Source organism: Orussus abietinus, unplaced genomic scaffold, assembly GCF_000612105.2.
Source record: "Orussus abietinus isolate OABI.00-Male unplaced genomic scaffold, Oabi_2.0 scaffold347, whole genome shotgun sequence".
Taxonomy (NCBI): domain Eukaryota; kingdom Metazoa; phylum Arthropoda; class Insecta; order Hymenoptera; family Orussidae; genus Orussus; species Orussus abietinus.
The window spans coordinates 18,675-45,502 of record NW_019395956.1 but is presented as its reverse complement, the minus strand read 5'-3'; the positions used below and the strand labels follow the sequence as shown (position 1 = coordinate 45,502).

The window sequence follows — 26,828 nt, the reverse complement described above, 5'->3', positions numbered from 1 at the left end:
TCAACTGAACAGAAAGAGCTCCACAGAAGTAGGAATTCATGTTAAAAATTGGACGTTCCATCAGATGCGAAATTTATTTTTTACAGACTTTATCTCGTATCGCTATCAATCTTGTTAAACTGCTTTTGTAGATTGTGCGAGATCATATGTATTAAGTGACTTTGTCATACTGTTCTCGATGACGAGTACATTATATTATCATGTTTGTGTAATTCTTATACATTCTTATCAGTGAACCAGAAGTTCTCGGTGTTACAATTGACAGAGCTGCTTTGAAGTGTTCCTTGCCAACGATGGTGGCTTCCAAATTCTCTTCGAGAGCTTTCATTGCTGCTTCGTGACAAATGGCCTGAACCTCTGCACCAGAGTAACCCTCCGTAAGCTCTACCAAGTCTTGGACGTTAACGTCTTCGGTGACTGGCATTCTTTTCAGTTTTATATTAAAAATTTCGAGTCTTGTTTCAGAGTCAGGTAGAGGAACATACACGATTCTGTCCAAACGCCCTGGACGTAGTAGTGCCTGCAATGGCGATAAATTTTGATATAAAATTTCTCTTTAATTATTATGTACTTATCTTGCATACCTTGTCAATTCTGTCTGGTCTATTTGTAGCAGCTACTAGCGTGACATTTCCCAATGCGGTTACTCCGTCGAGTTCTGTCAACAACTGTGCCAGAACGCGTTCTTGAACGTTACTTCCACTGTTGGCAGATGATGATTGTCTTTCACCACCAATGGCGTCGATCTCATCGATGAAAATTATAGAAGGTGCCACTTGTCTGGCTTTCCTGAAGATCTCACGTACTGCCTTTTCAGATTCACCGACCCACTTCGAGAATAGCTCGGGGCCCTGAAAAAGTATGCATAAAAACTCTGTGATTAACGGAAAACCAAGCTAATTACCTTAATATTCAAGAAATTCAGTTTACTCTCGGTAGCAAGCGCCTTCGCGATCATTGTCTTCGAGCACCCAGGTGGACCGAACATCAAGATTCCTCTCGGTGGTGTTATGCCCAGTCTTGTGAACGCCTCTGGATGCTTTAAAGGCCATTCGACAGCTTGCTTCAGCTTCAACTTCAAGTCATTTTGTCCACCAATGTCGGACCATCTTACATTTGGAACTTCCACTAAAACCTCCTTCATGGCGGAAGGTTTCACCACTGTAAGTGCGTACTTGAAATCTTCCATCGAAAGTGTCATCTCCGATTCCTCTCTTATTAAACCACAAGTTGTTTTATGCTGACGTTTACTGGCATGTATCGTTGCCCATGAACAAAGTCCATATAAATCGGCTCCTACAAACCCGTGAGTAATGAAAGCGATTTCCTTGATTTCCTCTTCTGTTAGATTATGTGACACTTTCACTAAAAATTTAGTGAGGATATCTCGTCGCATCATTGGGTTGGGGACACTCATCTCGAATTCCATGTCTATTCTTCCTGGTCTGCGGAGAGAAGTGTCTACTGAGTCTATTTTAGATGTTGTCGCCAAAATCAAAACACGTTCGTTGGAACTTTGGAGATCATCAAGTAGTTCTGTTAAGGTGGACAAGATTTTTCTTTCTTGATCTGTACTTGAGTTACTCTTTCTAGGACAGAAGATGTCAATGTCTTCTATCAGAATTAAACTTGGAGTGTTAAGTTTAGCTTTATTGAAGAGGTCACGTAAATTGTTTTCCGATTCACCAACGTATTTGCTGTAAATCTCTGAGCCTCGCATAGGAAACGTGTTGATATTATATTCGGATATTAAGCCTTCTGCCAACATTGATTTTCCAACACCAACCGATCCATAGAGTAATATTCCTTTTGAAATATTAAAACCCTTTATAGTTTTACACTTTCCAAGCACTACATTAATGACGTCTTTTATGTCTTCTATTAATTCACTGTATCCTCCTATGTCTTCGATAGTATACATACTTTTCTTAGGCACTTCTTTTTTACAATTATCGATAATGGTCCACTGTGTGGAATACAAAGCTTTATAAAACTGTACATTATCTTTCGTGAGGCTTAAATCACTAAGATCGTTAGGCAAATCTTTGTACAAGTTTTCCTGAACATCACTTGCGGATGATTTCTCGGGCTTGATATTTACTATTCTATAAATTAGTTTTCTTCCATAGTATGGTATGCTGATTTTGTTTCCGATGCAAAATATTTTTCCTTCATTATAATTTTTCATTAAAACCGTGAATTCAGCTTTTGCGTCTGGTGTCGGGTATTTCCCTGTATTTTCGAGAATAATTTCACGAGCGATGGATAAAGTGGATGTGATTTTCTTCACTTTCACCAAACCCTCAAGTTTATTTAATTCAATTGCTAAAATATTAAATAAATTTAAATGACAAATCAGAATTCTGGAGAAGGTACAAGTACTCACCACTTTTTGTCATTGATACGCTCGTTAACGTCTTATCATTAGAAGGCCACACCATTTTGACAACCACAGTATCATTAACAAAAAGAGCTACCGAATCTCCAATTGGTATATTGCAGATTTCTAAAGTACTCGGGGCAATAAAAACCAGATCGTTCAATGCATCTCGAGAAACATTTTTCAATGGCTCTAAAAAATCATTAAAATCCTATAGACCTAAATTATCGTACCTTCCGACTAGGTAATTTAACTTTTATTTTAAGCGATGTACACATTTGTAACATAAACACAGCACCTCTTAAAAAATAAAAATACCTTGAGATGTATAAGTTTCAATGGTACTATATATAATATTGTCAAGAATGTATCCATGATTCCAATTGTCTGTCGACGGTGGGCACTCGAGGGCATGAACGGACACATCTCTTTGCGTTACCAGTGCCTGACATTTCTCACAGGTCGACCAATTTGACAGACTTTTCCTTGACTTCGTAGCCATTCTACATCACAGAAGTATTCTGAAAATGAATAAAATATAATTACATTAACCAAAGGAACGGTGTCATCGACGAGTATAAACAGCAACACATATGAGTGAATTAGAGCGTAGTTCATCTCTTTGAAAAGAACTTTTAACAAATATCCTATCAAGTATTTCTACGATACTCGCAGTGTATCATTCAGGTTTGAAAATGTCTCAGAATGTGACACCACAAACCGTTACAATTTTGAGGTTACGACGCCGGTGCCATTTATCGCGTCGCACGCGATATTCCACTCGGCTCCAATCGGTAATGTCCGGGCGAAGTCGGAGGCTAAGATTCATGGCGCTCGAATTCAAAGACTGAAAAGTAATTCTTTACCTACTGAGTCGATACAAGAAGCTCAATAAAAACATAGAAAATCTCAGTCGGTAAAAGGTAAGCGTTGGCGAATTAGACGATTTAGATGCTTCAAAAACCCGAAGCGCTTACGAGCAAGTCTACAGGGATTGTAAAAGATATTTGAAGTTTCACGAGGACCACCTGCTGACCGCGAGATAACTGTGTTGGATCGTGAGTATGGATACAAAGAGCATAAAATATCGGCTTCGATTTGAAACTCTTTTTCGGCAGGGCCGAAATCGAGAGGTGGAGGCGATTTCGCGGACAAAAGGACAACTTCGCCGCCTCGAATCATGGCCGTCTCGCCTCCCCGAATTCCAGAGGCTGGATCCTTATTCTCGAGTTAGTCCTGCCTGCCCGCGACGAATCGGACGAAATTTTAACCTTCATGGAGGGAAGGCACTCGCTCGGATTTACAATGGTGGGATAAAGATGCAAGACTGCAAATGACTGCAAGTATTAAAGGATGACGTCACGTTTCCTTTGTCTGGTTAGGCGGCGAGTATGAAAAGGCGAATCTACGATTAATTTCGTTAACCCTGGCTGGTCACCTCGTTTTTCTACATTATCCTGGTTATCACTTTTTTTGTAACAACCTTGGTTTAATTTGTCGGAAATAAAACGCTTACGTCAAACCGAAAATGTCGGAGGGTGAGCTGAAAAAGAACGTCGAAGAATCATCGCGAAATTCACGGTCGTTTCAGAACTGGGAGAAGAAAAAAAAAGTGGCTAAAAATCAGTCGAGATGACGAAACGACTGGGGTGTTACTGGCCAGGGTCATTTAAAACAGTTATTTCAAATTGTGATTAACGATTATTGGTTCCAGGGAGACTGGCGATTGCCGGCTACAGGGTTCTCGACGCGACGATCAGAAGCGACCGGGAGGAACCAGAGGAGAGCTGGAGCGGTAACGAGTAAAGTCAGTCTTGGTCATGCAAATATTGCCACGTCTAGGTTTAGGTCTTGGTCTTGAATTTTTTGTTCGTCACTCATCTCGTTTATTACTAAGGCGAAAAGAATAGAAGCGATCGGAAGGGACTGGAATCGGTCAGAAGCCATCACGAGCTATCACAAGCGATCGGAGTACACTAGAAGCGATAACAAGCGATTAGAAGCAATCCTAATCGGCCAGCAGTGATCAGAATAGACCAAAAGCGATTACAAGCGCTCGGAAGTAATCATAATCTACCAGAAGCGATGAAAAGCGACCATAATCGACCAGAATCGACCATCGGATGCCAAGAGGAATCGGGAGGAACCAGGCGAGAGCGAAGGAGCCTTGGAGAGCAGCAAAAAGGGGCCCGTCTCTCCCACCAGCGGGCCTTGGGCGTCGATGCGAACCCCCGTGGTGGACGGGTGAGTGACGGACGACCGCCACGAGCCCCGACGTCCCGTGCACGGGTGATTAATGGACGCCTGTCAGCGGACGCCACCGCGTCTGAACGAGATCGCGGCCCGGCCAGTCTTCCCGTGGATCGCAACCTGCGTGGCCAGCCGATCGATCGATCGCGCGTTCTCGCGTCCGGCCCGATCACCGGCTCTCCTCGTCCTCGACGCCTCTCCGATGAGCGAGGCCGTGCCGGCCGAGTTCGCCTCCGTCGACCGCTGTATCAGCTGCACCGGCTGCACCAGCTGCACCCGAGGAGCCCTCTAGCACCTATCTGGACACCCTGCGCCGATGTTCTAACCCCACATCGCGCGCCTCCCCTAGACCAGAGACCTACTGTAATGAGATAATTTGCGGGCCGTCGTCGCCCGGGTTACCCTCTTCCTCGGGGGCCTTTCACTCGCCGCCGTCTCCTACAGTAGTCGCGCGATCCACGCATGGTGTCACCGATGAGAAGCACCAGAGGATGGTGGCTCCTCCTCGGCGGATTCGCGTTAATCTCTCTTGGAAACCCTCCAATAGGTAGGCGACCGCTCCTCCAACCTCGGGAGGGTCGCGAGACCCTTCCATCGTTCTTCGAATTTTAAACGACAATGTACAAGATGTTAGAATGGTCTTACTGGCAAATGTAGACTAGGCCTCGAGGGGCACGCACGTGCGGAGCTCCTCGGCACGCGTGGATGGAAACACACCTACTCGTGGGTGCATGTACTTACTGGTCTGAAATTTTACCCCAATGAGATCTTCGGATCTCATCGGACGTCATTTTTATCAAGCTTTTCTTATAAACAATTTTTTTGATCTTCGTAAGCAATGAAATGGGCGAGGAGACTTTCCTTAAGACCTCCGCAGTCACGGGGGAAAATTTCAAACGATTCGGTACACCCAGTTCGGTGAAAAGTTGCTTGAACGATCGATCTCTCAGAGACTACTTTCATATCACCTTAAGGGTCCTTCCTAGCTCGACAAATTCCATCCACTCTTGCACACGATACTTCGATAAGCATAGTCCGGCTCGCTATACTCACTATACTCACGTCCTACACGTGTGTGCATTTCCTACGGTCCTCAAGAATCCGTTTTGTCCAGCTTCCGGTCAGAGCGAGTCGGCGGTCGAGGGCGAACTCCACCAGGACGAGGCCCGTCAGCACCATTGTTGCGCCAGACGGGAGAAGATGATCGACGTCGGCTACGGTGAGTCCTGCATCCTGCAAAAGCACCGTCCAGGATATGGTGAGGATTAACGGCGAGAATGAAGGGGGGAGGCTGCCCCAACATTCAATACCAAAATCCATAATCCATCATCCTTAACGCGTGGTTACAATCACCCGACTTCAGGTGGCCACCAAACAATGGATCTTAATCTTCGATTAGCTTAACTTTTATCGGTGCACGATTGCACCGACTCAAGGTTAACTAATCCTGGTTAAGAAGTTTTACTCTAATCGCGGTTGGTGCAATCGGCCCTTAATGGCGATTTAGCTCAGCCTTCGCCAGGCGGTCGCGACCTCTCGACCCCTTATCACGCGGTTAATCAATTGACACCGTTGTCGCCGACGACACCAAGAGGACGCGTCACGTCCGGCGATTCGCCTCTACTCGCCGTTAATCGTCCTCCCTGGGTGGCACCTGATTCCTGGAGGACGTTGGATTAGCTATAAATGACTAGTGATAAGCGATCGACGATAAGCGTATGTACAGTCTCCGCGCACCCCTTGGGAGGCCAACGGTCGCTCGTCGGGATTTCGTCTCGTCGCCTCGTCTCCGCTTCATTGACCTCAATTGCGAGTATCGACTGGCGATTCCCTCGTTAAATCGCATTAATCGGACCCCCTTAGAAAGGGCGGCTCGATTGGTTCCTGGAAAGTGAGTTGCACAGAAGGACCGAGTGGTACGTCACGCCGGAATGCGTCTCGGCCGGGCTTTAAGGGGATGTGAAAGTGGCATCCGAAAGCTCAATCGTTCATAATACTTTTATATGAACCGGGTGTCTCAAATCGTTTCATAGTTTAAAACGTGAATATAGAGACCCTAAGGTAGGTCCTGAAACTCCCGAAGTTTCATTTTTTATAAACTATTTTCAAAATACCTATAAACAAATTTGAAAAGAATTTAAATTCCATGAGTTTCAGGACCTTCCTTATAGTCTCCCTATTCACGTAGTAAAGTTTCAAACCATTCGGTAAACCGAGTTGGGAGAAAAGTTTCATAAACAATACCTCTTCGACGCCACTTTCACATCACCTTAAGGTGATATGAAAGGGACATTCTGTGTATATAAAACGTGAAAATATTTATAAAACCTTTTCTCCAAACTGGGTGCGCAGAATCATTTGAAACTTCAGCACGTGATGGTCGGTAAATTTCATTTTTCACAAAAAAAAAAAATATGTCATGTTGGTTCCAGTCTAAGCTAGATAAAAAATTTTCTCTCGTGAAAAATGATATTTCACGAGTATCGCTCTTCTTTCGGGCCTTCCTAATCTCATGGTAAAGTTTCAAATGATTCGGTGCACTCAGTTTGAACAAAAGTTTTATAAATATTTTCACATTCTGATATATAGAGTGACCCTTTCATATCCCGTTAAGGCGATGAAAGATGAAAGTGGCGTTAATCGTTCGTGACACTTTTCTTCAAAGGGGGTGCATCGAATCTTTTCAAACTTTGCAACGGGTATGTGGAGACTCGAAGGAAGGTCCCGGCACCCATGGAATGATATCTTTTATTATAGAAAAAATGTTAAACCGTGTATAAATATATTTGAAGAAAAATTGTAATTTCACGGGTGCCCGGACTTTCCTTAGGATCTCTCCGTATTCGCATTGTCAAATTTGAAACGCTTCGGTAGCCCCAATTCGGCGAAAAGTTTCCCAAACGAGACCTCTTTGGCGCCACTTTCAAATCGCCTTAAACCGATTGACCCGAGATTCCACGAGTTCTCCTCTTTTCCTCTTCCCCAGGTACCGGCATTTATAGCTTGCAGGAGCGAGACGGCGGAAAGGACGATCTTCAGGGGAAGATAGCGAGAGAGCGAGAGAGAGAAGAACGCCGCGACGAGGGAGGACGCGCGACAAGAAGCACCCGTGAATTACCGAGAGGACGAGTGCCCACGCATTCCTTGCCCCACGCACCTCCGCCGAAAATAGCGCGGTTACATTATAGCTCCCCCTTTCTGCATCTAATTTAACGCGAGCCCTAAATCATGTGTGTTTTCAACGTCGATTCTACGTCGAATCTACGTCGAATCTCCATGACCCTTCGTCTCGCGGCGAGGGGCCGAGAGAGAAGCCGAAAGTCCTGGGGGATCGTTAACGAGCTCTCTTCCTTTTTCCAGGGATATCCGGGGACGTGATCCAGATCGACGCAGGACATTGTCGACGAATATGTCCGCTGTACGTCGAGGACGATCCTGGGGATCCCAGTCGACCCGCCGTCCAGGTAATCGTCGAGGGAGAGGACCAGTCGACGGAGTCGAGAGGAAGGATGGGGATGCTGGGAGGCTGATAAAAACGCGTGGAGAGAGGACCAGGACCGCAGGAATGCGCCGACAGGACTATATACGTCGCCTCGCGTAATCCGTGACTCATGCGTGCAGGATGCACCTGGTGCAAAAACACACCGCCTCCGATCGCCGGTCCCGTAAAAAACGGAGACCGCCAGGATCCTGCGATTCGACCCGATCGCCCGAAACGATCGGCCCGAACCAATCGCCTCGATGGATCGGCTCTCAATTGTTTCCTTTTTTTTTTCTTTTTTTTTTCTTCATTTTGAAGAACGGGGTGATAATGGCCCTGTGGTCGAATCGCGGTTTTCGTCCCGGTCGCTCGAGACTCGTGCGGAATGCGGTCACGCGATCTGCGGACACGAGCAAAGAGACCGCCCCGCAGACGTCGGGGCGATCCGGAGGAATTCCGCCGGCGGTTTTTGTGCGGAAAAATGCCGGCGACCGCGCGACCGGACGTTGGTCCTCCAGGACCCCTGGAGCAACTCGCGCCCGTCCGTGGGCCCCAAAAACGAGGAACGCTTTCTATGCTTCTCTCCGATTTTGCAAGAGACCTCGCGATATGGTAATAGGCTATCCGATAGGAAAAGAGGAAGAGGAAAGGGCGTCTCCTTATCGCCGTGTTTTTATTTTCATTTTCATATACTTCATTCTCTCTCATTCTGGCGTAGTCCCAGGAATATCAAGCGAGCGATTCCGCACTAAGGGAAAAGAAAATCGGATCCATTGCGCCAAAGAAATATTTCCTCGAGAAGTATCAATGAAATGTTTCGTTAATCTAGAGAATAACGATTTACCTCGGATTAACTGAAACAAGGAAATTCCGAAGAATCGTCGCGTCCGATTGTAATCAGAAAAGAAATTCACTGAACCGACGAAATATTTAGCTAATTCAAAGGATAATTATTTGACTGAACTCAAATAAATTGTCATAATTTCGCAGAAACGTTGGGTCCGATTTAATCGAGTTCTAGTGAAAGAATTGTTCTTCGAATTAACGAGATATCTCTTTGGCACTATTCAGAGAAACGATTCTCTGCTTTAATGGGATGTGAAAGTGACACTCGAAGAGTCAATCGTTAATGGAACTTTTCTCCGAACTGGATGTGCCGAATCGTTTGAAACTTGACAAAGTGGAGGCTTTAAGGAAGGTCCTGACACTCGTGAAATTTAATTTCTCTTCTAAGAAATTAAAAAAAAAAACAACGTATTTCACGAGTTTCAGGACCTTCCTTATACTCTCCATATTTATGTTGTAAAGTTTGAATCGATTAGGTGCGCCTAGTTTGGAGGAAAGTTTCATGAAGTAGAACTCCTTGACGCACTATCACACCCCGTAATGACATTTTCTTTTTCTCAGTGCATGTCCTACGTCCGTGGTCCTACCTCGGGCTTTCCTCTCGGGGAGTGGGGAGGAGCTGCATGTAAAGGACCGAAAGGGTTGCGTGACGCATTCCGACCAATCGCCTGGAATGCGGTCGAGCCGCGGACGAATCGCGCGATCGGCCGGTCCAAGACTTTTATGGGGAGTACCCCTCGCTTCTTTGTCAGTAATTGTCTCTCTTGCATCATCCGGTGTCGGATGATCCCGAAGAGCTGCGCCCCCCGAGGGAGAAGAGATCGGCCGGTAGGGCGATGTGGAGTCTCGTTAGAAAATAGTTAAAAAAATTAGCATTAGTCTCGATAGAAAAAAAAAATTAGCGTCGAACGGTGAGCGACAAGACAGACTTCCCAATCCGAATCTCGTAAAGGAACGCCGAGAGGGTTCCCAGAGAGCGAGGTACCTTATACCTCACCACCTAAGGCCAAGGAGAGGTCGAGTCCCCTCGAGGGAGGCGCCTCCGAGTATAAATACGATTACCGATCCTCGACCGTGATAAACCCTACCGGGCATTAAATCCGGCCTGGGCTGCGGAGGTACGGCCCTTCGAGGGCTATTTTTGATGCAACCCGCTCGCACCCACGCGCTCCTTGGAAATCGGAGGAAACCACTCGAGTGCCGCGGTTACTTAGGTCCGTGTTCGTACCTCGTTTTCGGCGTTAAGAAGCGTCCTTTACCCGTCATTAAGGTGATATGAAAGGGTCATTCTATATGTATATATATAAAATGTGAAAATATTGATACAACTTTTTTCTAAACTGGGTGCACCGAGGCATGTGAAACTTCGCCACGTGATTATAAAGGCCCTAAGGAAGAACGCGATGCTCGTGAAATTTCATTTTTCAAAGAAAAACGTCTTTTATTTATCCTAGACTAGAACCAAGATCGCAGTTTTTTGTGAAAAATGGAATTTCATGAGCGTCGCTTTCTCCCTTAGGGCTTTCGTGATCACGCACTAAAGTTTCAAATTATTTGACACACCCTGTTTGAAGAAAAGTTTTATGAATATTTGGACTTTTTGATATGTATATGTGACACTTTCATATCACCTTAATTAGCGGAAATGCGTAATTTCATGCTGAAGAGAGGCACGAGTGCCTCCCTGTTAACTAATTTCCTCTTCTTGGTGGAATCGTCGATCATCGTTCTTGTGACGAGGTTCCTCACGTTTCTGATATATTTTTGAATGCTCACTCTTTTTCGGGCATTTATCGCGCTTTTTCATACCTTTCCGTGCTCTTTCGTGGTTTTTCACGATGCGTTCCGCTTGCGGCGAGCCTGGTTGGCGTGGGCGTCGGGAAGCGGCCGCACCGCGAAGAGGGAGAGGAGGCGAAGGTGGAGGCGATGTGTTTTGCGTCCTTGGAAGGTCGACCCGTCCCGGGTCACCGATCCGGCTTCTCAGAACCGGGCTCTAAATCCTCGCGGCGAGTCCTGCGGCCCGATGTTCCCGATGGTCCCGATGGTCCCGATAGTCCCGAGGGAGAGGCGCACGGTAGCCGCGCGGCCCAGCGGGGGCGCGTTACTCGCAAGCATTACTCACGGCGCATTACTCACCCTGGACCCGCCGGCGCCACTTATATTTACCTCGAGAGAGCGAGAGAGAGAGGGAGATATCGTTTACTCCGGGGCGAAGGGCGAGCGGAATCGGCCTTGGCGGCCGATCGCGCCCGGGCGAACGCCCGGAGGCGCCGAGGAATGTCGCGGAGATGTCGCGGATCGATAGTCCCCTGGACTCCTCGGATTCGATTCTGCCCGTTTCGCCGAAAAATCGACATACAAGTACCTGAATAGGTACCATTGCATCGAACATGCGACCGATTCGCGAATATCGACACTGTTGTATGGAATGCGGGGCGATATGTTGAAATTTCACCACGTCAATTGTTAAAGCTCTGGTGAAGATCCACTTTTTATAATCGGTACATGGACATTTCTGTAATTTTGAAATAATAATTAAAAGGGGTGTTTCATGGGTGTCGGGACCTTCGTCAGGGCTTCCACGTTCTAGTGGTGAAATTTCAAACGATTCGAAGAAAAGTACCATAATTGATTCGTTAGACGCCAGGATTTATGTCGCCTTAATGCTGGGGATTTTTTCTTTCCGTCCAGATTTGTCCTCCCGACTGGCACTGCAGGCCCAGCTCCGCCAGACTCGAAAGGGTCTCCACTCTTCAGGGTGTCACCGTCGTCGAGGCCGTCGATACCTGCGATTGCATTCCTAGACAACCCTGCAGCCGAGAGTCGTACACCCACGTCGTGCACCCTGGTACCCCTCATCAGGTCGACATGGACGTAGGCCTCTGCATGGGCCACTGCAACAAAGGTGATTCGATCTTATATATTTTCGATATTCCGCCATTTCGATAAGGATATCTCTCATCCATCGTCATATCAAATAATGTTCATCTTCTACATTTCTCAGTATTAATTAATGATTTTCTTCCATGAAGACCTGGGCTGCAAGCCTTTGAGGAACAGGACGATTAGCATCGTTGGACCCAACGGTACGTGTAGATGCTGGATATAGAAATTCTTCGAGGTGGGCCTTGTATTATCAGATGTCTTATCTATTTCCCAGGTGACGAGGTACACCAGGTCATCGCCGAGTGCGGATGCGGCGGCGATTGTTACAGGATGAACCACGTCGAGACCGTCCTGGACTTCAGCGAGGTGGAGATCACTGAGGGAACCAACACGACGGACGTAAAGCCGGTCGTCAGGGTGGATTGACGTTTATTGACAACGATCGTTATTTCCAATAGCCCAAGTACAAAGACAATCGTAACGACCGAATCCTTTCTCGTTTGCAGACCATCGACGTGGGCCAATGCATCGGCGGGTGCCCTGGAAAGGAGACGGAAACTTGTTTGCTGAGAGACAAAAAGGAACCCTCGAGGTGTTTGGCTGGGCTTTACTCAAAACAGCATTCCTGTATGCCAGCCCGATTTAAAATCCACGAGTATAGGTAATGACCGAGCGAAAGATCTGCCAGCTGAGAATTTCACCAACCGGTGTCGCTTTATCGGAATTTAACGCGAAACTTTTCGTTCCGTCCAGGTCTCGCAGGGGATCGAAACGGGAGATCATCGCCATTACGCAATGTGCTTGCGTCTAGCTCGAGTCATGTTTTACCGATGAACAGTGCGAATTAATTAAGGGCCACCAGGTTTTCATTAAGGCTACCGATACGCAGTTGAACGTACTTTATCGTTCCTAGACATATGATATCCCGGGTAATAAAATTCCGATCAAGTTTTTCAGTACTCCCGGCTCCTCCTGATTATCCGACACGCCTTATCCTTAGAAGACGTTGACGTTTCTCCTCCAGAACGAGGTTTCCCGATATCCGTGTTTACTCTGCGTTCCTCTTCAAGATTCATGCTCATCTCCGGAGGGGATCTAGGCACGCTTCGGCGGAAATTGCAGAAAATTGTACGAAGATCCACACTCGGAAGAAACGAGGCTAACGAGGCGAGGAAGGTACGATAACTCCGATTACATGGACCTCGTTAAGGTCGATTCATCCTCGGCGACGCGTTTCGGTATTGAATTCATACGATCGACTTTCGCATGCAAAATTTATGGTTTGGTACATTATTTTCAAACATTGACCAATGTCGCGACTTCGCAACAGTGAGAGCTTTTTCATGCGGATCTATTCGTACACGAAAAAAATTCGGTATAAACTCCAGAATCGAGTCCCTGCACACGATCAACTTTCGCATGCGACATTGACAGTTTTGTATAAGACTTTAAAATGTGACGTGACTTTGCAACAATGTGAGATTGTTCTTGCGAATATATTCGCATTCGAAAAAAATTCCGTATGAACTCCAGAATCGAGTCCCTGGACACGATCAACTTTCGCATGCGAAATTGACAGTTTTGTATAAGACTTTAAAATGTGACGCGACTTTGCAACAATGTGAGATTGTTCTTGCGAATATATTCGAACGCGAAAAAAAATCCGTCTGAACTAAATTCTCGAGTGAATCGACCTTTAGACGCTAAGGAAGTCGTAAAGCGACGAATTGGGCCGAGTGGGCGAGAAATCGGTGAAATTTTCGCCGCTCGTTTCGCGGCGTTGACTAGTCATCCTGAGGATATCCCTAATCAGACAACGTGGACGATTGGCGGTCCGATGAGGAGCCAGAGAGAACGAGGTAATTCCCCCTCGTCGACTTCGTCCTAGTGCTCGCTCCAATTTCTATGATCTTTTAATACTCCTTCCAGGTATTGTAGAAAAGCGTCTCCGGGGAGAGTTCGAGATCGGCGGCGCCACGGCCGGGAATGCAGGAGGCGACCGAATTAAATCGGCAGCGGGTACGCAAATCTGGTTGGCGCCTCGGCGCGATGTACTCCGGATTTCTTGACGGCACGGCACGTCCGGAATGCAGCAGAAAGAACGACACGAATAAAACCCCGGGTGCGTGGGTAGAGCTCGTAAATACGAGCCCGGTGATCCACGGTGTCCGTCAACGCGCAAAACGGCCGATTATCACGCGCGGTAAAGATGTCACGGCCGGCCCACATAACTGGGCGCTTACTAATCCGCGAAATTTAGGGAAGGCTGCCGATCCCCTTTTCGGCGCCGCCATTGATCTCCCGCAAGTCGCGAGTCGAAGCCAACGACGAAGAACCGGACGCCTTCCGCGTTCTCTCCCGAGTTCTTTTTCGAATTTCCCTCAATTCTTCGCATTGCGTTTGTAGATTAAGCGTTACGTTTGTAGATAAAGAGTTGCGTTTATAGATAAGCGTTGCGTTTGTAGGTAAAGCGTTGCATTTGTCGATTAGAGAGATGAGAAGATGAGTTGACCGGCGAACAGGTGGTTGGACCCGTGCGATGCGAGGCGCCTTGACTCTTGTGACGCGATTTTTTTTTAGCCTTTTCTTTTGGCATTAAGGGGATGTGAAAGTGGCATCCGAAAGCTCAATCGTTCACGGAACTTTTCTTCAAACTAAGTGAACCAAATCTTTTCAAACGTCACGAAGTGAATATAAAGGATATAAGGAAGGTCCTGATACTCATGAAATTTGATTTTTCGTTAAAAAATGTTAGGAATACATATGAACAAGTTAAAAAGAAAAATTGAAATTTCATGGGTGACCCTTTCTCAAAGGCTCCACATTCACGCGATAAAGTACGATAATGATTCGGTGCACCTAGTTTGGAGAAAAGTTTCATAAACGAGACCTCTTTAACGCCACTTTCACGTCACCTTAATTAGGATAAATGGAATTGAAGGGTCCAGAGGGTACGCGGATTCTCTCTTACATTTTCGGTCCCCCTCGATCGAGGCTTTTCTCCTGTGGTTAATTAGGAAAAGCCGAGGTAAAGGGTCCAGGAGGGGAGAGCCGGCGCGGGCGGCTGGTCCCGCTCGGCGGGGGAGGCTCCCGGCAGAGCATAAAGGTGACTCCTCGCGGCCGGGACCTCCCATATGCCACCTAGCCGATAAACGCGGCGCTGCTCCTTCGGGCCGAACTCGCGATCCGCCGCACCCGCTCGTGGGGTCCACCGGAAGGAACACCCCTGGAGCCCACCGGAGCGACCCCGACCTCGAGACCGGACCTCCTCCCGCCACCCAGGCCAGGAACCAGCGGAAGGAGCGACGCCGTCGCCGAGGATGGCGCGGAAGCTCCTGCCGCTCCTGCTCTTGCTCGCCGTCGTCGGGGACTCGCATCCCCTGGACCCGCCCAAGGACGAGGACGTGGAGGACCCGCTCGACCCCCGGCAAGACCAAGCCCTCGGCAGGCTCCGATCGGTCCGTCTCTTCGTCCACTTTTTACGTCCTTTCTACGTCCACTATACATTAATTTTACGTCCTTTCAACATCTAATTGGCATTAACTTTACGTCCTTTCTACGTCCAGATTACATTAACTTTACGGCCTTTCTACGTCCAATATACGTTAACTTCACGTCCACTTTACGTTCATTCTACGTCCATTTCGCGTCCTCCAGTGTACGCGCGTTAAAAAGTGGATCTTCCGACGCGTCACCCCTGATTTCACCTCGGCATCATTGAAAATCCTACTTGGAGTCCTCTCAATTTTCCTAGCACCTATGTGCCCCCTACGTGCCGGGTACGACCCGTTTCTTGCCACGAAGAGGAAGGGTTCCGCTTCGTTGTGGGTGCGCCAGTGTTTCCAGTCTCTGAAACATTCCTTGGATTTTCAGATCCTCGGCATGCCGAGCCAAGTGGACAAGTCCGTCAGTCGCAAGAACCCTCCGCAGTTCATGATGGAACTGTACAACACCATCGCCGACTCCAGCGGCATCATCAGGGCCAGGAACCCGTACGATGCCAAAGTCGTCCGCAGCTTCATCGAGAGAGGTAACCACCTGGAGAAGCACCCCGTAGTCGATTTTTTAGGAGTCCACGAACCCAGCCCCTCGTTTAACGCTTTCGTTCCTATATTCGTAGATAGTTCCATGCCCGGGTACTACCTCTTCAACATTTCCGGCCTGGAGGCGAACGAGACCGTCCTCGAGGCGGAGCTTCACCTCTACAGGAGGAGGACCCCCACGAGGATAATGCACCCTACGATTCTCTCCTTGCCGTATTACCTGGTAATTAATTGGTCGTTATTCGTCCAAGAGGGCTCATGGAGGTTAACTCGACGATCCCTTCGCAGATCAGGGTGTACCAAGTCCTGGAAGGCAACGACCTGGACGAGCCCGACGTCCACCGACTGCTAACCGTCCACTACGTCGGGGCGCATGAATCCGGCTGGCAGGTGAGTCTTGAGATTTTTTTACGATGACAACAGATCCGAGATGATAAATAATTATTACATGATGATAAAGAAATCTGAAATTATAATATGATGATAACAAAACCTGAAAAATTAATACGCGATGATAAGAGACCGAAAATCATTATGCGATGACTGACTCCGCCACCCCAAACAGGTGTTCAACGTGAAGCAAGCTGTCCTGGCATGGATGACCGGGACGCCGAACCTGGGGCTGCTGGTGACGGCGTCGACCCTCTCCGGGGACCGGGTGACGGTGGATTTCACTCGCAGGACCGACTACCACCACGGGAAGCAGCCCATCCTGGTGCTCTTCGACGACGACGACGACGACGAGTACAGGTACTTGACGGAGTCAGAAACGGCAGCCGACCGGATGGGCGATCGTTCCCGAAAACACGAGAGACAGAAGAGCGACCCGGAAGAAGCCTACTCGGACTACGGCGAGAGCTCCGGAGGGTCGAAGTTCTTCCGGAGGCAGAAGCGAATCGAGGCGCTCTGGAGAACGGAGGAGAGAGATGAAGAAAGCCCCGAAGACCTCTCGGGGAACGGCGCGGAAATCGAGGAGGGGACCAGACGTCGTCCTCGAGAGACCGAGACCTCCAAGAGAGACCGCGAGATCGCCTCCAGGAAGACCTCGGTACCTTCCTTGCTGAAGTCGATAGACATTTACGAGCGTGCCGTCCTGCGCGAGGCTCTAGATCAGCGGAGGAAGGAAGAGGACCGAGGGACTCGGGTTAAAATCGAGGGAAGAGCGAAGAGGTCCCTGAAGAGGACCTCGAAGAGGTCTGCGTCCGAGGGCGCGGTCTCCAACACGACCGAGTGCGCTAGGCACGAACTTTACGTCGACTTCAAGGAAATCGGTTGGTCGTCCTTCATCATCGCCCCGAAGGGGTACTACGCGTACCACTGTAAGGGCCTCTGCGACTTTCCTTTGAGCCAGGTGCAGCTGCCGACGAACCATGCCACCGTCCAGGGCATCGTCCACAAGATGGGCCTCGTCGAGGGCGTCGAGATGCCCTGCTGCGTACCCACTAAGCTCCTCGGCGCCAGTATCCTCTTCTACGACGACAACGAGAACGTCGTCCTCAAGGTCTACGAGGACATGATCGCCGACCGCTGCGGATGCCGCTAAACGCCCAGGGACTGAGACTTCGAGAGTGGGAACGATTAATCTTGAGTATACGAACGGTTCGTCGGATCATCTCGGGGAAACTCGAGAGAAATGCCGATATCGACATTTATTCGGCCATGCGCAAAAAAAGATTCGGTCGAATCGAGCTAATTTTTTGACGATTCAAGAAAAATATTTTCAAATCGAGTAAATTTCTCGGAGGTTCAACCAGAACGTGGTTGAATCGAGTCAATATTTTTTATTGTTCAATCAAGAGTTTTTTTTTTTAATCAATCGAATCCAGATCGATTAGTTCTCGATCAAATTCTTTTTCTGCGCGCCCAGGACCGATTTCTTCCACCGTTCGATCGTAAGGAGTCGAAATTGCACGATCACGAGTCCTGTCGTTCGTTCCGCCGTAACGAGAGCGAGATACTTGTAGAAAGCACCGAAGGATAATTGGAGAAAGCTCTCCCAGGTGCGGGAAAAAGTCAGGCGCGCCTTCGTGGCCGCCATTTTGATTTCCTTCGAGCCCTGGGCGGCCTCGTACGAGTCATTCCTACGAAATGCAGATCGCATCGCGCTCGACGTTATTCTTGTACATATAACATTCCTAGACGCGTGTAGCACGACATTAAGTACGAGAGAACAGCGATCATTGCCCAAAGCGACGCGAAAATGACAAGGGTAGTTGACTAGCGTCGAAGACAGCGACCGTCGCCGCCATTTTGAATTCTCGCCTCGCCACGGCGCTCGCTTGGACCGCCTCATAAAATCGGGATTTTCTCGAGAAACCGCGCGTACCGGAGGGAAACGATCAAGACAAAAGTTGCGGGTCATCTTATCCTGGACATCTTCCGTTGAGGACGTTTCCCTCCAGGACGCAGCGTTCGCGGGAGAAATGACGTATTTCGCGTCGGTGCGACGACCGACCCTCCCCCGCGTCGCGCGGGCAATGGCCGGCGTCCTCCTTGTACCTCGTAAGAGTAAATCTATAAATATCTATATTAAATTATTAATCCCCTACGGGAGGTGGCTGGATCGAAGGGCCGTGTATATAGAGTAGTACTAGCACTAGGATTTATTTATAGCCTAAGCGGGACAAAATAAAGGCGTATTTAAGCGAGTGGAGAGAGCGGTTGTCCCTTGACCCCCGGCCCGCGCTCGCGATCGAAATACGCCGAGGCTCGGAAATATCCCGCGAAATGGACGTCCCTCCGTTTTGTCGCGACGCGAGGGCGTCGGTGTTTTTTCGGAGCGTCCGACGAACCGAAAACCCGTCTCCTACGTAAATTACCGAAGGCGAGTCGGACGACAGGTTCGGCGCCATCGAGTCGATGATACGACCGGTGGAATGCGACCGCTACCGGTGTTAACACCTCCCCATTTTATTACGGACGCATTCCGGACGAGGAGCTTCCTCTCTTCCCCTTGATTCCCTGCCTCTTCCTCCAGAGGAACCCATAAAGAGACCCCATATCGCGCGATATCAAACCTTATCCTTAACGAGCGTATCGAGCGATTAAGGCAACACGAAAGTGGCATCTAAGAACTCACTTCGACTAAATCTTTTCCTTAGAATACCCCGAATCCCTTAAAATCTCACCACGTGGCCATAAACATTCCATGGAACTCTCGCCAGACTCGAGAAATTCCATCGCTTAGAAAAAAACGTTCTAAAATGTTTATAAAATAGAAGAATTAAATTTCATGACCGTAGGGATCTCCACATTCAGGAGATAACACATCAAATCATCGTCCTCGAAATATCTCGCTGATACTTTACAAGACTTTACACGGCTTGAATCGAGGATTATTGCCGGAAACGCGGCGTTTATTTTACGCGGCATTAAGGCATTGTTTCGGTATCGTGTATTTTGTGAGTACCTTGTCGATTTCGTGTCCTTGTTTGATTACGGCATTATCGGGCCGTTGTAATTGTCTTTTCTTTAGCATTGAGAGATTTTTTTAGCTTGAGAGATTTCTGTATATTCTGTATAGCGCCTCAAGTCGTGGGTATTACTGGGTCAGTGTCGTTCTTTCTCTCTCGATAGGTCCGATTGTACCTATGAATAATTATATCGATAACGGATTAATCGGGCGAATCGAGCGGAACGACCTGCGTGCTCGCGACGACCGGTTACCTGATTTGCATATCTGCACGCCGTTACGCTCGCGTGCCGCCTCGCGCTGCATTCCGCGCTGATGCATCTCCGCCTATATTTAATTCCTGTGGGTGTATTTTCGAATGGTCCCGGCTAAAAATAACCGGGACGCGTTCTCTGCGGCATTCCACGCGTCGTATTTAGATCCGGGAGGTGTAACCAATGCTGTAAAGGATACCCTCGTTTCGCCCGCCCTTCCTCGAGAAGCGACCATACACGTCCTTAAGGTGTTATGAAAATGGCGCGAAAAAGGTCTCGTTTGTAAAACTTCCCTCTGAACTGGGTGTACATGGAGGGTGTGTATCGACAACGTGAATATGGAAATCATAAGGGAGGTTCCGACACCTATGAAATTTCAATTTTAAGAAAACTTCTCAATTTTAAAAAAAAAATTAAAAATCGTTTATATAGAAATTTAGGAAAATATGAAGTATCACGGGTAATAGGACCTTTGATGTGAAGGTGATGTTTCAAACTATGGGAGTTTATGTTCACGAGACGATCCGGTGCGCGCTGTTTGGGGGAGAGTTCCGTAAGCGAGAAATCCTCAGGTGCGGTTCCGCGCGACCGTAGGCCCCGAAAACGAGATCGGCTCGGCTTCTCGAAAGGGGCTCGGCCAGGTATGCCACCTGGAGGCCTCGGAATCGGAAAAGGGGAAGAGAGGGTCCCCTCGGGTGCACGGACCTCCGAGGGCCGTTTCCGGGAGGAGAGACACTCGGTCCCGAGGAAGAAAACCGACGGAGAGGGAGCGGACCCGGCCGAGGGGGGGCGAGAGAGATAGGCACGGGGCGAGGTCGTTAATATTTAGAGAGAGAGGAGAGCGAGGGAACGGGAGAGAGGAGAGCGAAGCGGGGCCCTAAGCCCGACAACGACGTAGTGTTCCGTCATCCGACGCTACCTCTCCGTCTCGTCTTCTCGCTGCCCTTTCGGCTCGCTTTCCGAGGCGTATATTTACACTTATCGCCGACTTTCGACTCTTTTCATGTAGCCTCGGGACGTTTCCTTCCTCGCGAAGTGCGACTTCCGCCGGTGTTCCTGGCCGAGGCTCGATTTGACGTTCCCGGCGCGTCGCGACGCCACCGAGGCGCGATTTCGTCGATTTTTCTCACCGTCAAGGAGTCCATCCGTGATTTACGCCATGTCGCGGTGAATTTGTGATTTCGCTGATTTTTCACATCGTCGAGGTTTGATTCGACGCGTAGCGACGCCGTCGAGGCGCGATTTCGTCGGTTCTCATCGACGTCGAGGATCCTATCCGTGATTTTCGCCATGTTGCGGTGATTTCCTGATTTTGTCGATTTTGCTCATCGTCGAGGTGCGATTTTGTCGATTTTCCTCGACGTCGCGATGTCCTGAAGATGAAGTAAACCTCGAAGGACCAGGAGATGCGCGAATATGGAGAGATCCTTTGCTCGGAGTCATCGCCTCTCCTCGGAGCGTTCCCTCGTGTGCGGTCGTTGAAGTCACCGGAAATCCTGGATTCGCGGGGTGCGCCGAAATCGCGGCAAAACGAGAGACCGGGTCGCAGGACGAGGACGAGCCGTGCTTGGGAAAGCGGAAGAAGAGGATGTACGGTGCTACACCTTGAAGAACCTCCCGAGGAAACATGAGGACAGCCTCCGCGGTCTGCGCGTGCGCCGTCTTCTGGATAGCTTCCGCGGCCTCGAGATCGGCCGATGATTATTATCAAGTAAGTGTCTTAATGTTTTTAATTTTCCTGTTTGTAGACAAGATCGGCAATTTTTAAGGCTCTTCGGGATGTTTCTTCGAGGCTTTAGAGGTTTGCCAGGAGTGTCCTCTAGACGCGCTCTTCGGCAGCGTTCTTTAGAAGCGTTTTCCGGCAGCGTTAAAAGCGCTCATTAGCCGCGTTCTTTGGCAGGGGTCTTCGGAACCTTGGAAGTTCCTCGTTCTCGCTCTTCAAAGGAGACCCGTCCTCCTGGCTCGCCGACACCTGCCTTTCCCTGGACCCTTCCGACCCTGGACCTGGAATAATGGCGATGCAGCCAAGGGCTTTCCCTTCGAGCACTCGTCGCGTACTTGAAATGGAAACGCAGTCAGGAGAGCGGATGCCGAGCGGCTACGCCACTGGAGGGAAAACGATCTCGCCGCCCGCGGCTCCTCAGAAGTAGAAATATTCCATCTCTCGCATCGTTGAGTTCTCTTCCCTTCCCTTCCTCCGGCATCCCGTGCCGACCTCGAGCCAAACGCGGCACCCTCTGATCTCTCGCCGCCTCTTGGCTTCCAACTTCTGCGCCGACGATCGCCGCTACCGGTCTTCCGGAGTGTCTAGACCTTTGCCGATGTACATCTGCGGGAAAATTGCATCTCCACCTACGACGCGACGACGACGGACGAGAGGTCGACGTCGAGCCAAACGCGACGCCCTCTGATCTCTCGCCGCCTCTTGGCTTCCAACTTTTGCGCCAACAATCGCCGCTACCGGTCTTCCGACGTGACCACCCTGAAAAAGAATGATTCATTGAAACAAAGAAATATTTCATTAATTCAAAGAATAATGATTTAACTCAAATAAACATCGAATACATTAGATGCAACGTTTCTTCGTAATTATGACAATTTATTTGAGTCAATTAATTATTCTTTGAATTAACAAAATATTTCTTCGGTTCTATGAGTTTCCTTTCCGAGTGCAGACCTTTAAGTACCGATCTTGATTTACAGGGAAGTCGCCTCTCGACCGAGTACGATGGACGAAAGACCGACGATGCATCGACGACGACCACCTTGGACTTCTTCAAGGTCCGGAGGAAGCGCGACGGCGTCGTCGAGGAGAGGGTGGACCTGCTTCCTGCGAGGCGTCCTAAACATCGTCGTCGAGGCAGATGCAAAAACGAAGCTTCTTGCGGTGGGCTCCGCAAGAATTCGAAAAAAAGCCAGCAGCTTCAAGGTAGTCACGAGGAGTCCTCGGGTCGGGCGGCGCCGTCCAGGGCGTCGGAGGACCCTCCTAGAGGAGGCGTCGACGCCGACGAGGTTCCCGACCGCCACCTGAAATCCATCGCGGACTTGTTGATGCCAAAGATATTCCCAAAGCGAGACGAGGCGCAGATTTACCCAGAATTTACCGACCCGGTTCCTGTGGAGGTAACGGAGGCGGATGAGGTCGACCATGAAGAGGTCGACGGAGTGGTCGAGTCGAGACCCGATTCCTCCACGATTTCCGGAATTTTCGGCGAGACGACCGAGCTGGATATCTCCATGGAGAACGTCTACAGAAGTGGCCATCTCCTGGGTAGAAACATGGAGTTTAAGGAGGGCGTCTCTTCATGGAGGAACCAAGAGAGGAGGATCGGGAAGGACTACCTCGAGGGTACGATCTCGTCCTCCATTTATGCGCCGATCGACGAGCGGGTTTCTCTTCACGAGAGCCTCGCTGCCCTCTTCTCCAGGCTCTTCCGCACCCTGAAGAACGGCACCGTAGATGGCAACCGGGAACTCCTGGACGATTTCGAGTTTGGAAATTCTCTCGAGGACGACCTCTGCCAGAAGTGGCTGGACTGCAAGGATAAACTGGAGGAGGCATTTCTGGGTAAAGGAACTCATCCACGGAATTATTAAAAATAGATAGACTAAAGATAGACTCCTCGCGACTCGATTTCAGCATGAAATTTCACTAAAAAAAAAATATATATGTATTCTAGGTTCTAGTCTGGGATAAATAAAAAAAATTTGTCATTAAAAATCAAATTTCACGTACACCACATTCTTCCTTAGGGCCTCTATAATTACATTCTGAAGTTTCTAACAATTCGGTGCATCCAGTTTGGAGAAAAGTTTTATAAATATTTGAATAGTCTATGTATACAGAATGACCCTTTCATATCACCTTATAAAAAGTCTTTTAACACTAATTGTAAGACGGGAGGGTCCGAGACTGCAAGACCAACACCGATCGACTCGCCATAATTATTTGATATTTGATCGATATTTATACATATCATTTTTAAATTTAGGGCCGCTGGTCGCCCTGCCAGGCTGTCCTTGCCAATACCCCAGCAACATTTTCTACGACGATAAAATCTGGGACGAACGGCACAGGAGGCACTTCCGGTGGCGCGACGTAAGCGGCGATTCGGAGAGGCTCGACGTCTACAAACCCGGCGCGAGTTATTGCGTCCGCTCTTTGGTGGCCCAAGGAAGTGGAAGTGCGGCTGCTCAACATTGTTGCTACGACAGAAGAAGAAGATTGTTGACGAGAGGTTCCGGCGCCGGGACACCCAACTTCGTCAGCCCGGAAGTCTCCGTTCTGCTCCACGAGAGGATCGACGTGCTGCCCTGGAGACTCTGCAAAGGAGATTTTTCTAGGCACATTATCTTACGATTTCACGATTGCATGGTTTACATATAGAAGTAATTATTTAATAAATAATACCCGTTTCAGGTTCAACAAGGTTCGACCACCGAACAACGATAATCGATGCAAGGCGAACCCGGACGACGAGGAGTACCAACGCCAAATGATGAATACAAAATACTACTGAAGTACAAGCAGACCAAAATACAAACCCCTCTTAAGGGCGCTACACCCGCAACAATGTAATCTGCGCAATTAAATCGAGCTCACGTACAGTGGAAATTAAACCTGTACGGATGGGTTTGCACAAGACTTATCGCAAGAATTTGTGGTTACGTGTGTGGCCGCCTTTATTTTCGACACTCGAGTCCACTCGGGTTTAAGTAACCTTAAGTAATGTCATTGCATAATTTACTTAACTTATTACTAGGTGTAGTGACGGAGAGACCGTGTACGTTTACCTGGCATGTAATAGAAAATACATGTAAAGTGGTATACAGTTATTACACCTTTCTCTTTTTTTGAAAGATCGAAAATTTCGCAAATTTCAAGACTTTTGTTAGAACCCCCACATTCACCTGTTAATGGTAGAATGGTAGATAATAGGTAGGAGCATAATGTGGGTCTAAATACTTTTACTTTTTAACATGGGGATTAGCAACGACCATGTACTTGGCGAGGTTGTTTTTACACGGATTTAGACTACCGCGGTCTTCGGTACCGTAACGAGGAGTCCCCTGGGGTCTGTTCTAGCGAGGCAGAAACCGGTTTGAACGAAGGAAGTCGCACGAGTCGCGCGCGAGAGAGGTAGAGGGCGCGCGCGCGAAAGAGAGAGAGGGCGCAAGGCAGAGGGAGAGGGCGCGACAAGGACGGATGTCGACCAAGTCGATTCGCGTTCCCTGAGCGTCGCAGTCAGTCACCATGGATACCGCTTGCAAACAGAGCACGTAACGTGGCGCTCGTCGTACCTTTCTTGCCGTTCCTTCCTTAGGTGCCGAGCACGCCGACAGTGCTTCTCCCGCGATGGACTGGAGCACCGACTTGGACCTCTCCGCGAAAAAGGTGAGAAACGAGAGATTCTTCCCCATCCTTCGAGGAAAAAAAGAATCAACGCTACCGTTTTCATAATGCGTTAAATATCGTCGTACAATAAGCGTGACGATACGCCCAATAAAACGGTATGAATTGAGGCGGTCAGTTTTCCGAACGCCGACGCCATATTGAATTTTCTGCAATTTGGTAAAGCGACCTCTCGCCCTTGTATTTATAATTACCACTACTAGGGATGTCTACGAATGTCTTAAAAAGATCTGAGAATTTCGTTTCGAATTAATGTTCTTATGGTATATCAATGGGGTAAGAGGTATTGCATGTTGTATTTTAAACCTAATGGGGTAATGCGTTTAAACGGCTCATTGACCCCGCCGCCATTTTGAATTCCCACCGTAGCTGATGCCCAAGCTTGGGAGACGCGCCGGCCAAAGCAACACCCAGGACGATTTTAAATCCGACGATGACCTCCTAGACAGTCCTTTGTCTCTCTCGGACAAATCCTCCAGGACGACCGGTCCGGTAGCGCCACCTCGCACCAGGAAAACCGGATGGGGTGATGAACTCAAAAGCGGCAAGTACGTCCTGCGTCCTCTTTCATTGCGCATCAGGAGTCGATCATGTAATGGCTCGTTTAATTGACTTGTTGATTGCAGAATGAAGATCACGTCGAACATCATCGAGCAGTGAGTATGACGCGCACAGTATGTCAAGAGACGCCTGTAGCCACTAATAGACTTTTCCTTAGGGAGCGCTCCAGGGCGGTCGAGAAGGACGAGCCGGAGGACGGTAAGGACGATCATCCTTGAGGTATACCAATTTAAATTAATATCTACCCGTTAAAATATACCCCGTGTATCCTTTTAGAGATTCCCGTTATACCGGACTTGGATGAAATTCAGGAAGACAATGTTCTAACGCATTCCGTTAATGCTCCCTCGTAAGTGCTGGAAAATTAGCATGTCGGGTGAAAGATGTTTATATTTTTTATTATTTAGGGTCGGGGTGAATCGCGTCGCAGCTTATAAAGAGTTGGACACGGAGCTTCTTAGAAGTACCGCCCTTGCATCTTTGGACGACGTGAATCTCTCGCTTCTTGCTGAAAAATTATATCCGGACAAGTTGGTCAGGGAGCCGGACGACATTTGGAGCTGGGACTTACTCTTCACGCAGATCGCCTCCGAAATCAACGGGGAAACCGAAAAGAAAACCGAATTATGATAGATTTAGGGCCTTCCTTCGTTTGTAAATATTTTTACCACTTCCGACGGGTCTCACAATTTCAATGTATGTAGAAATAAATCGGGAAAATGTGGCTGGGCATTTTACGCGTTACGTTATTTGAGTATATTGAGAGATTGTTAAGAAAAATGTAAAATGTCCAGGCATACAGTTTTAACCAATTGATTTGTGATATGGTTGGATAGAATCGCAAAAAACATGGCATACTGCTTCCGCAGTGCCTGTATATGGAAGCGACAAATTACCTCGTCTGACCTATTCGATTGCCCCCCAATTTGGAAATCGCGGTAGTTCGAGGAGCGACGTGAAGGACCTCAACCGTGCAGGCGTGCAGACCCGTGCTGATAAAAACCACCACGGAGTGCAGCGCATCGGGAGTCAACACAAGCTACTTGAAGCGACCACGTGACAACACCCACTGAGCAGATCTGCCATATATCTACGTTAGCGATCAATGTTCAGCTGTGCCATCACTAGCACACACTTCCAGAAGTTCGTTTTCCGTCATCAGTATATAAACGAACTGCATCGCGATGTACCACTAGCGAGAAAGTGTCGCTCCATTTAGAATTAAATTTCCATATTCATTGACCAAACTACATGAATATTCTTGCACCAAAAATTGAACTAGCGTGACATCATTAACTAGAG

The 26,828-nt window shown here is 48.4% G+C and overlaps 5 protein-coding genes across 8 annotated transcripts; 4 read left to right on the top strand and 1 right to left on the bottom strand.

The window, feature by feature from the left end:
- Positions 1-55: 55 nt before the first annotated feature.
- On the bottom strand, positions 56-5,702 carry LOC105701539 (spermatogenesis-associated protein 5). Of its 3 annotated transcripts, none has more exons than XM_012428364.1 (6): positions 5,684-5,702; positions 2,699-2,901; positions 2,387-2,572; positions 905-2,325; positions 585-851; positions 56-520 (listed from the first exon to the last, which is right to left on the bottom strand). In XM_012428364.1, the coding sequence occupies exons 2-6, from the start codon at positions 2,880-2,882 to the stop codon at positions 191-193; spliced, it is 2,388 nt and encodes a 795-aa protein (XP_012283787.1). In that variant the 5' UTR covers positions 2,883-2,901; positions 5,684-5,702; the 3' UTR covers positions 56-190. The 3 variants fall into 3 exon arrangements, with proteins under 3 accessions (XP_012283787.1, XP_012283786.1, XP_012283785.1); XM_012428363.2 differs by lacking the exon at positions 5,684-5,702 and adding an exon at positions 3,102-3,137; XM_012428362.1 differs by lacking the exon at positions 5,684-5,702 and adding an exon at positions 3,054-3,128.
- Positions 4,756-12,767, top strand: LOC105701541. The gene is made up of 8 exons (XM_012428366.1): positions 4,756-5,177; positions 5,745-5,849; positions 7,991-8,094; positions 11,649-11,862; positions 11,990-12,043; positions 12,118-12,260; positions 12,350-12,504; positions 12,597-12,767. Exons 1-8 carry the CDS (start codon positions 5,093-5,095, stop codon positions 12,652-12,654), a joined length of 918 nt encoding a protein of 305 aa, XP_012283789.1. The 5' UTR covers positions 4,756-5,092; the 3' UTR covers positions 12,655-12,767.
- A 2,396-nt stretch (positions 12,768-15,163) lies between these two features.
- On the top strand, positions 15,164-17,429 carry LOC105701511 (bone morphogenetic protein 7). Its single transcript, XM_012428308.1, has 5 exons — positions 15,164-15,301; positions 15,717-15,873; positions 15,964-16,109; positions 16,175-16,276; positions 16,452-17,429. The coding sequence occupies exons 1-5, from the start codon at positions 15,164-15,166 to the stop codon at positions 17,427-17,429; spliced, it is 1,521 nt and encodes a 506-aa protein (XP_012283731.1).
- A 3,750-nt stretch (positions 17,430-21,179) lies between these two features.
- LOC105701510 lies at positions 21,180-24,144 on the top strand. Its single transcript, XM_012428307.1, has 4 exons — positions 21,180-21,263; positions 22,256-23,120; positions 23,545-23,896; positions 23,973-24,144. Exons 1-4 carry the CDS (start codon positions 21,180-21,182, stop codon positions 24,070-24,072), a joined length of 1,401 nt encoding a protein of 466 aa, XP_012283730.1. The 3' UTR covers positions 24,073-24,144.
- Positions 24,145-24,813: 669 nt separating this feature from the next.
- Positions 24,814-26,250, top strand: LOC105701554 (intraflagellar transport protein 43 homolog A). Of its 2 annotated transcripts, none has more exons than XM_012428393.1 (6): positions 24,814-24,947; positions 25,335-25,513; positions 25,592-25,621; positions 25,684-25,724; positions 25,803-25,875; positions 25,934-26,250. In XM_012428393.1, exons 1-6 carry the CDS (start codon positions 24,909-24,911, stop codon positions 26,154-26,156), a joined length of 585 nt encoding a protein of 194 aa, XP_012283816.1. In that variant the 5' UTR covers positions 24,814-24,908; the 3' UTR covers positions 26,157-26,250. The 2 variants fall into 2 exon arrangements, with proteins under 2 accessions (XP_012283816.1, XP_012283815.1); XM_012428392.1 differs by having other exon boundaries at positions 25,672-25,724.
- The last annotated feature ends 578 nt before the right edge of the window (positions 26,251-26,828 follow it).

Bases quoted from the DNA above. Each gene is read 5' to 3' on its own strand.
- LOC105701539 (XM_012428364.1), bottom strand. From the start codon at position 2,882: ATGGCTACGAAGTCAAGGAAAAGTCTGTCAAATTGGTCGACCTGTGAG. The intron at 2,573-2,698 runs GTATTTTTATTT...ATGATTTTTTAG, and splicing joins TGAAACTTATACATCTCAAG to AGCCATTGAAAAATGTTTCT. The intron at 521-584 runs GTATGCAAGATA...TCGCCATTGCAG, and splicing joins GACCAGACAGAATTGACAAG to GCACTACTACGTCCAGGGCG.
- LOC105701541 (XM_012428366.1), top strand. From the start codon at position 5,093: ATGGTGTCACCGATGAGAAGCACCAGAGGATGGTGGCTCCTCCTCGGC. The intron at 5,178-5,744 runs GTAGGCGACCGC...CGTTTTGTCCAG, and splicing joins TCTTGGAAACCCTCCAATAG to CTTCCGGTCAGAGCGAGTCG. The intron at 12,505-12,596 runs GTAATGACCGAG...CGTTCCGTCCAG, and splicing joins TTTAAAATCCACGAGTATAG to GTCTCGCAGGGGATCGAAAC.
- LOC105701511 (XM_012428308.1), top strand. From the start codon at position 15,164: ATGGCGCGGAAGCTCCTGCCGCTCCTGCTCTTGCTCGCCGTCGTCGGG. The intron at 15,302-15,716 runs GTCCGTCTCTTC...TTGGATTTTCAG, and splicing joins CCCTCGGCAGGCTCCGATCG to ATCCTCGGCATGCCGAGCCA. The intron at 16,277-16,451 runs GTGAGTCTTGAG...CACCCCAAACAG, and splicing joins CGCATGAATCCGGCTGGCAG to GTGTTCAACGTGAAGCAAGC.
- LOC105701510 (XM_012428307.1), top strand. From the start codon at position 21,180: ATGAGGACAGCCTCCGCGGTCTGCGCGTGCGCCGTCTTCTGGATAGCT. The intron at 21,264-22,255 runs GTAAGTGTCTTA...CTTGATTTACAG, and splicing joins CGGCCGATGATTATTATCAA to GGAAGTCGCCTCTCGACCGA. The intron at 23,121-23,544 runs GTAAAGGAACTC...TTTTAAATTTAG, and splicing joins ACTGGAGGAGGCATTTCTGG to GGCCGCTGGTCGCCCTGCCA.
- LOC105701554 (XM_012428392.1), top strand. From the start codon at position 24,909: ATGGACTGGAGCACCGACTTGGACCTCTCCGCGAAAAAG. The intron at 25,514-25,591 runs GTACGTCCTGCG...TGTTGATTGCAG, and splicing joins GATGAACTCAAAAGCGGCAA to AATGAAGATCACGTCGAACA. The intron at 25,725-25,802 runs GTAAGGACGATC...GTATCCTTTTAG, and splicing joins GAAGGACGAGCCGGAGGACG to AGATTCCCGTTATACCGGAC.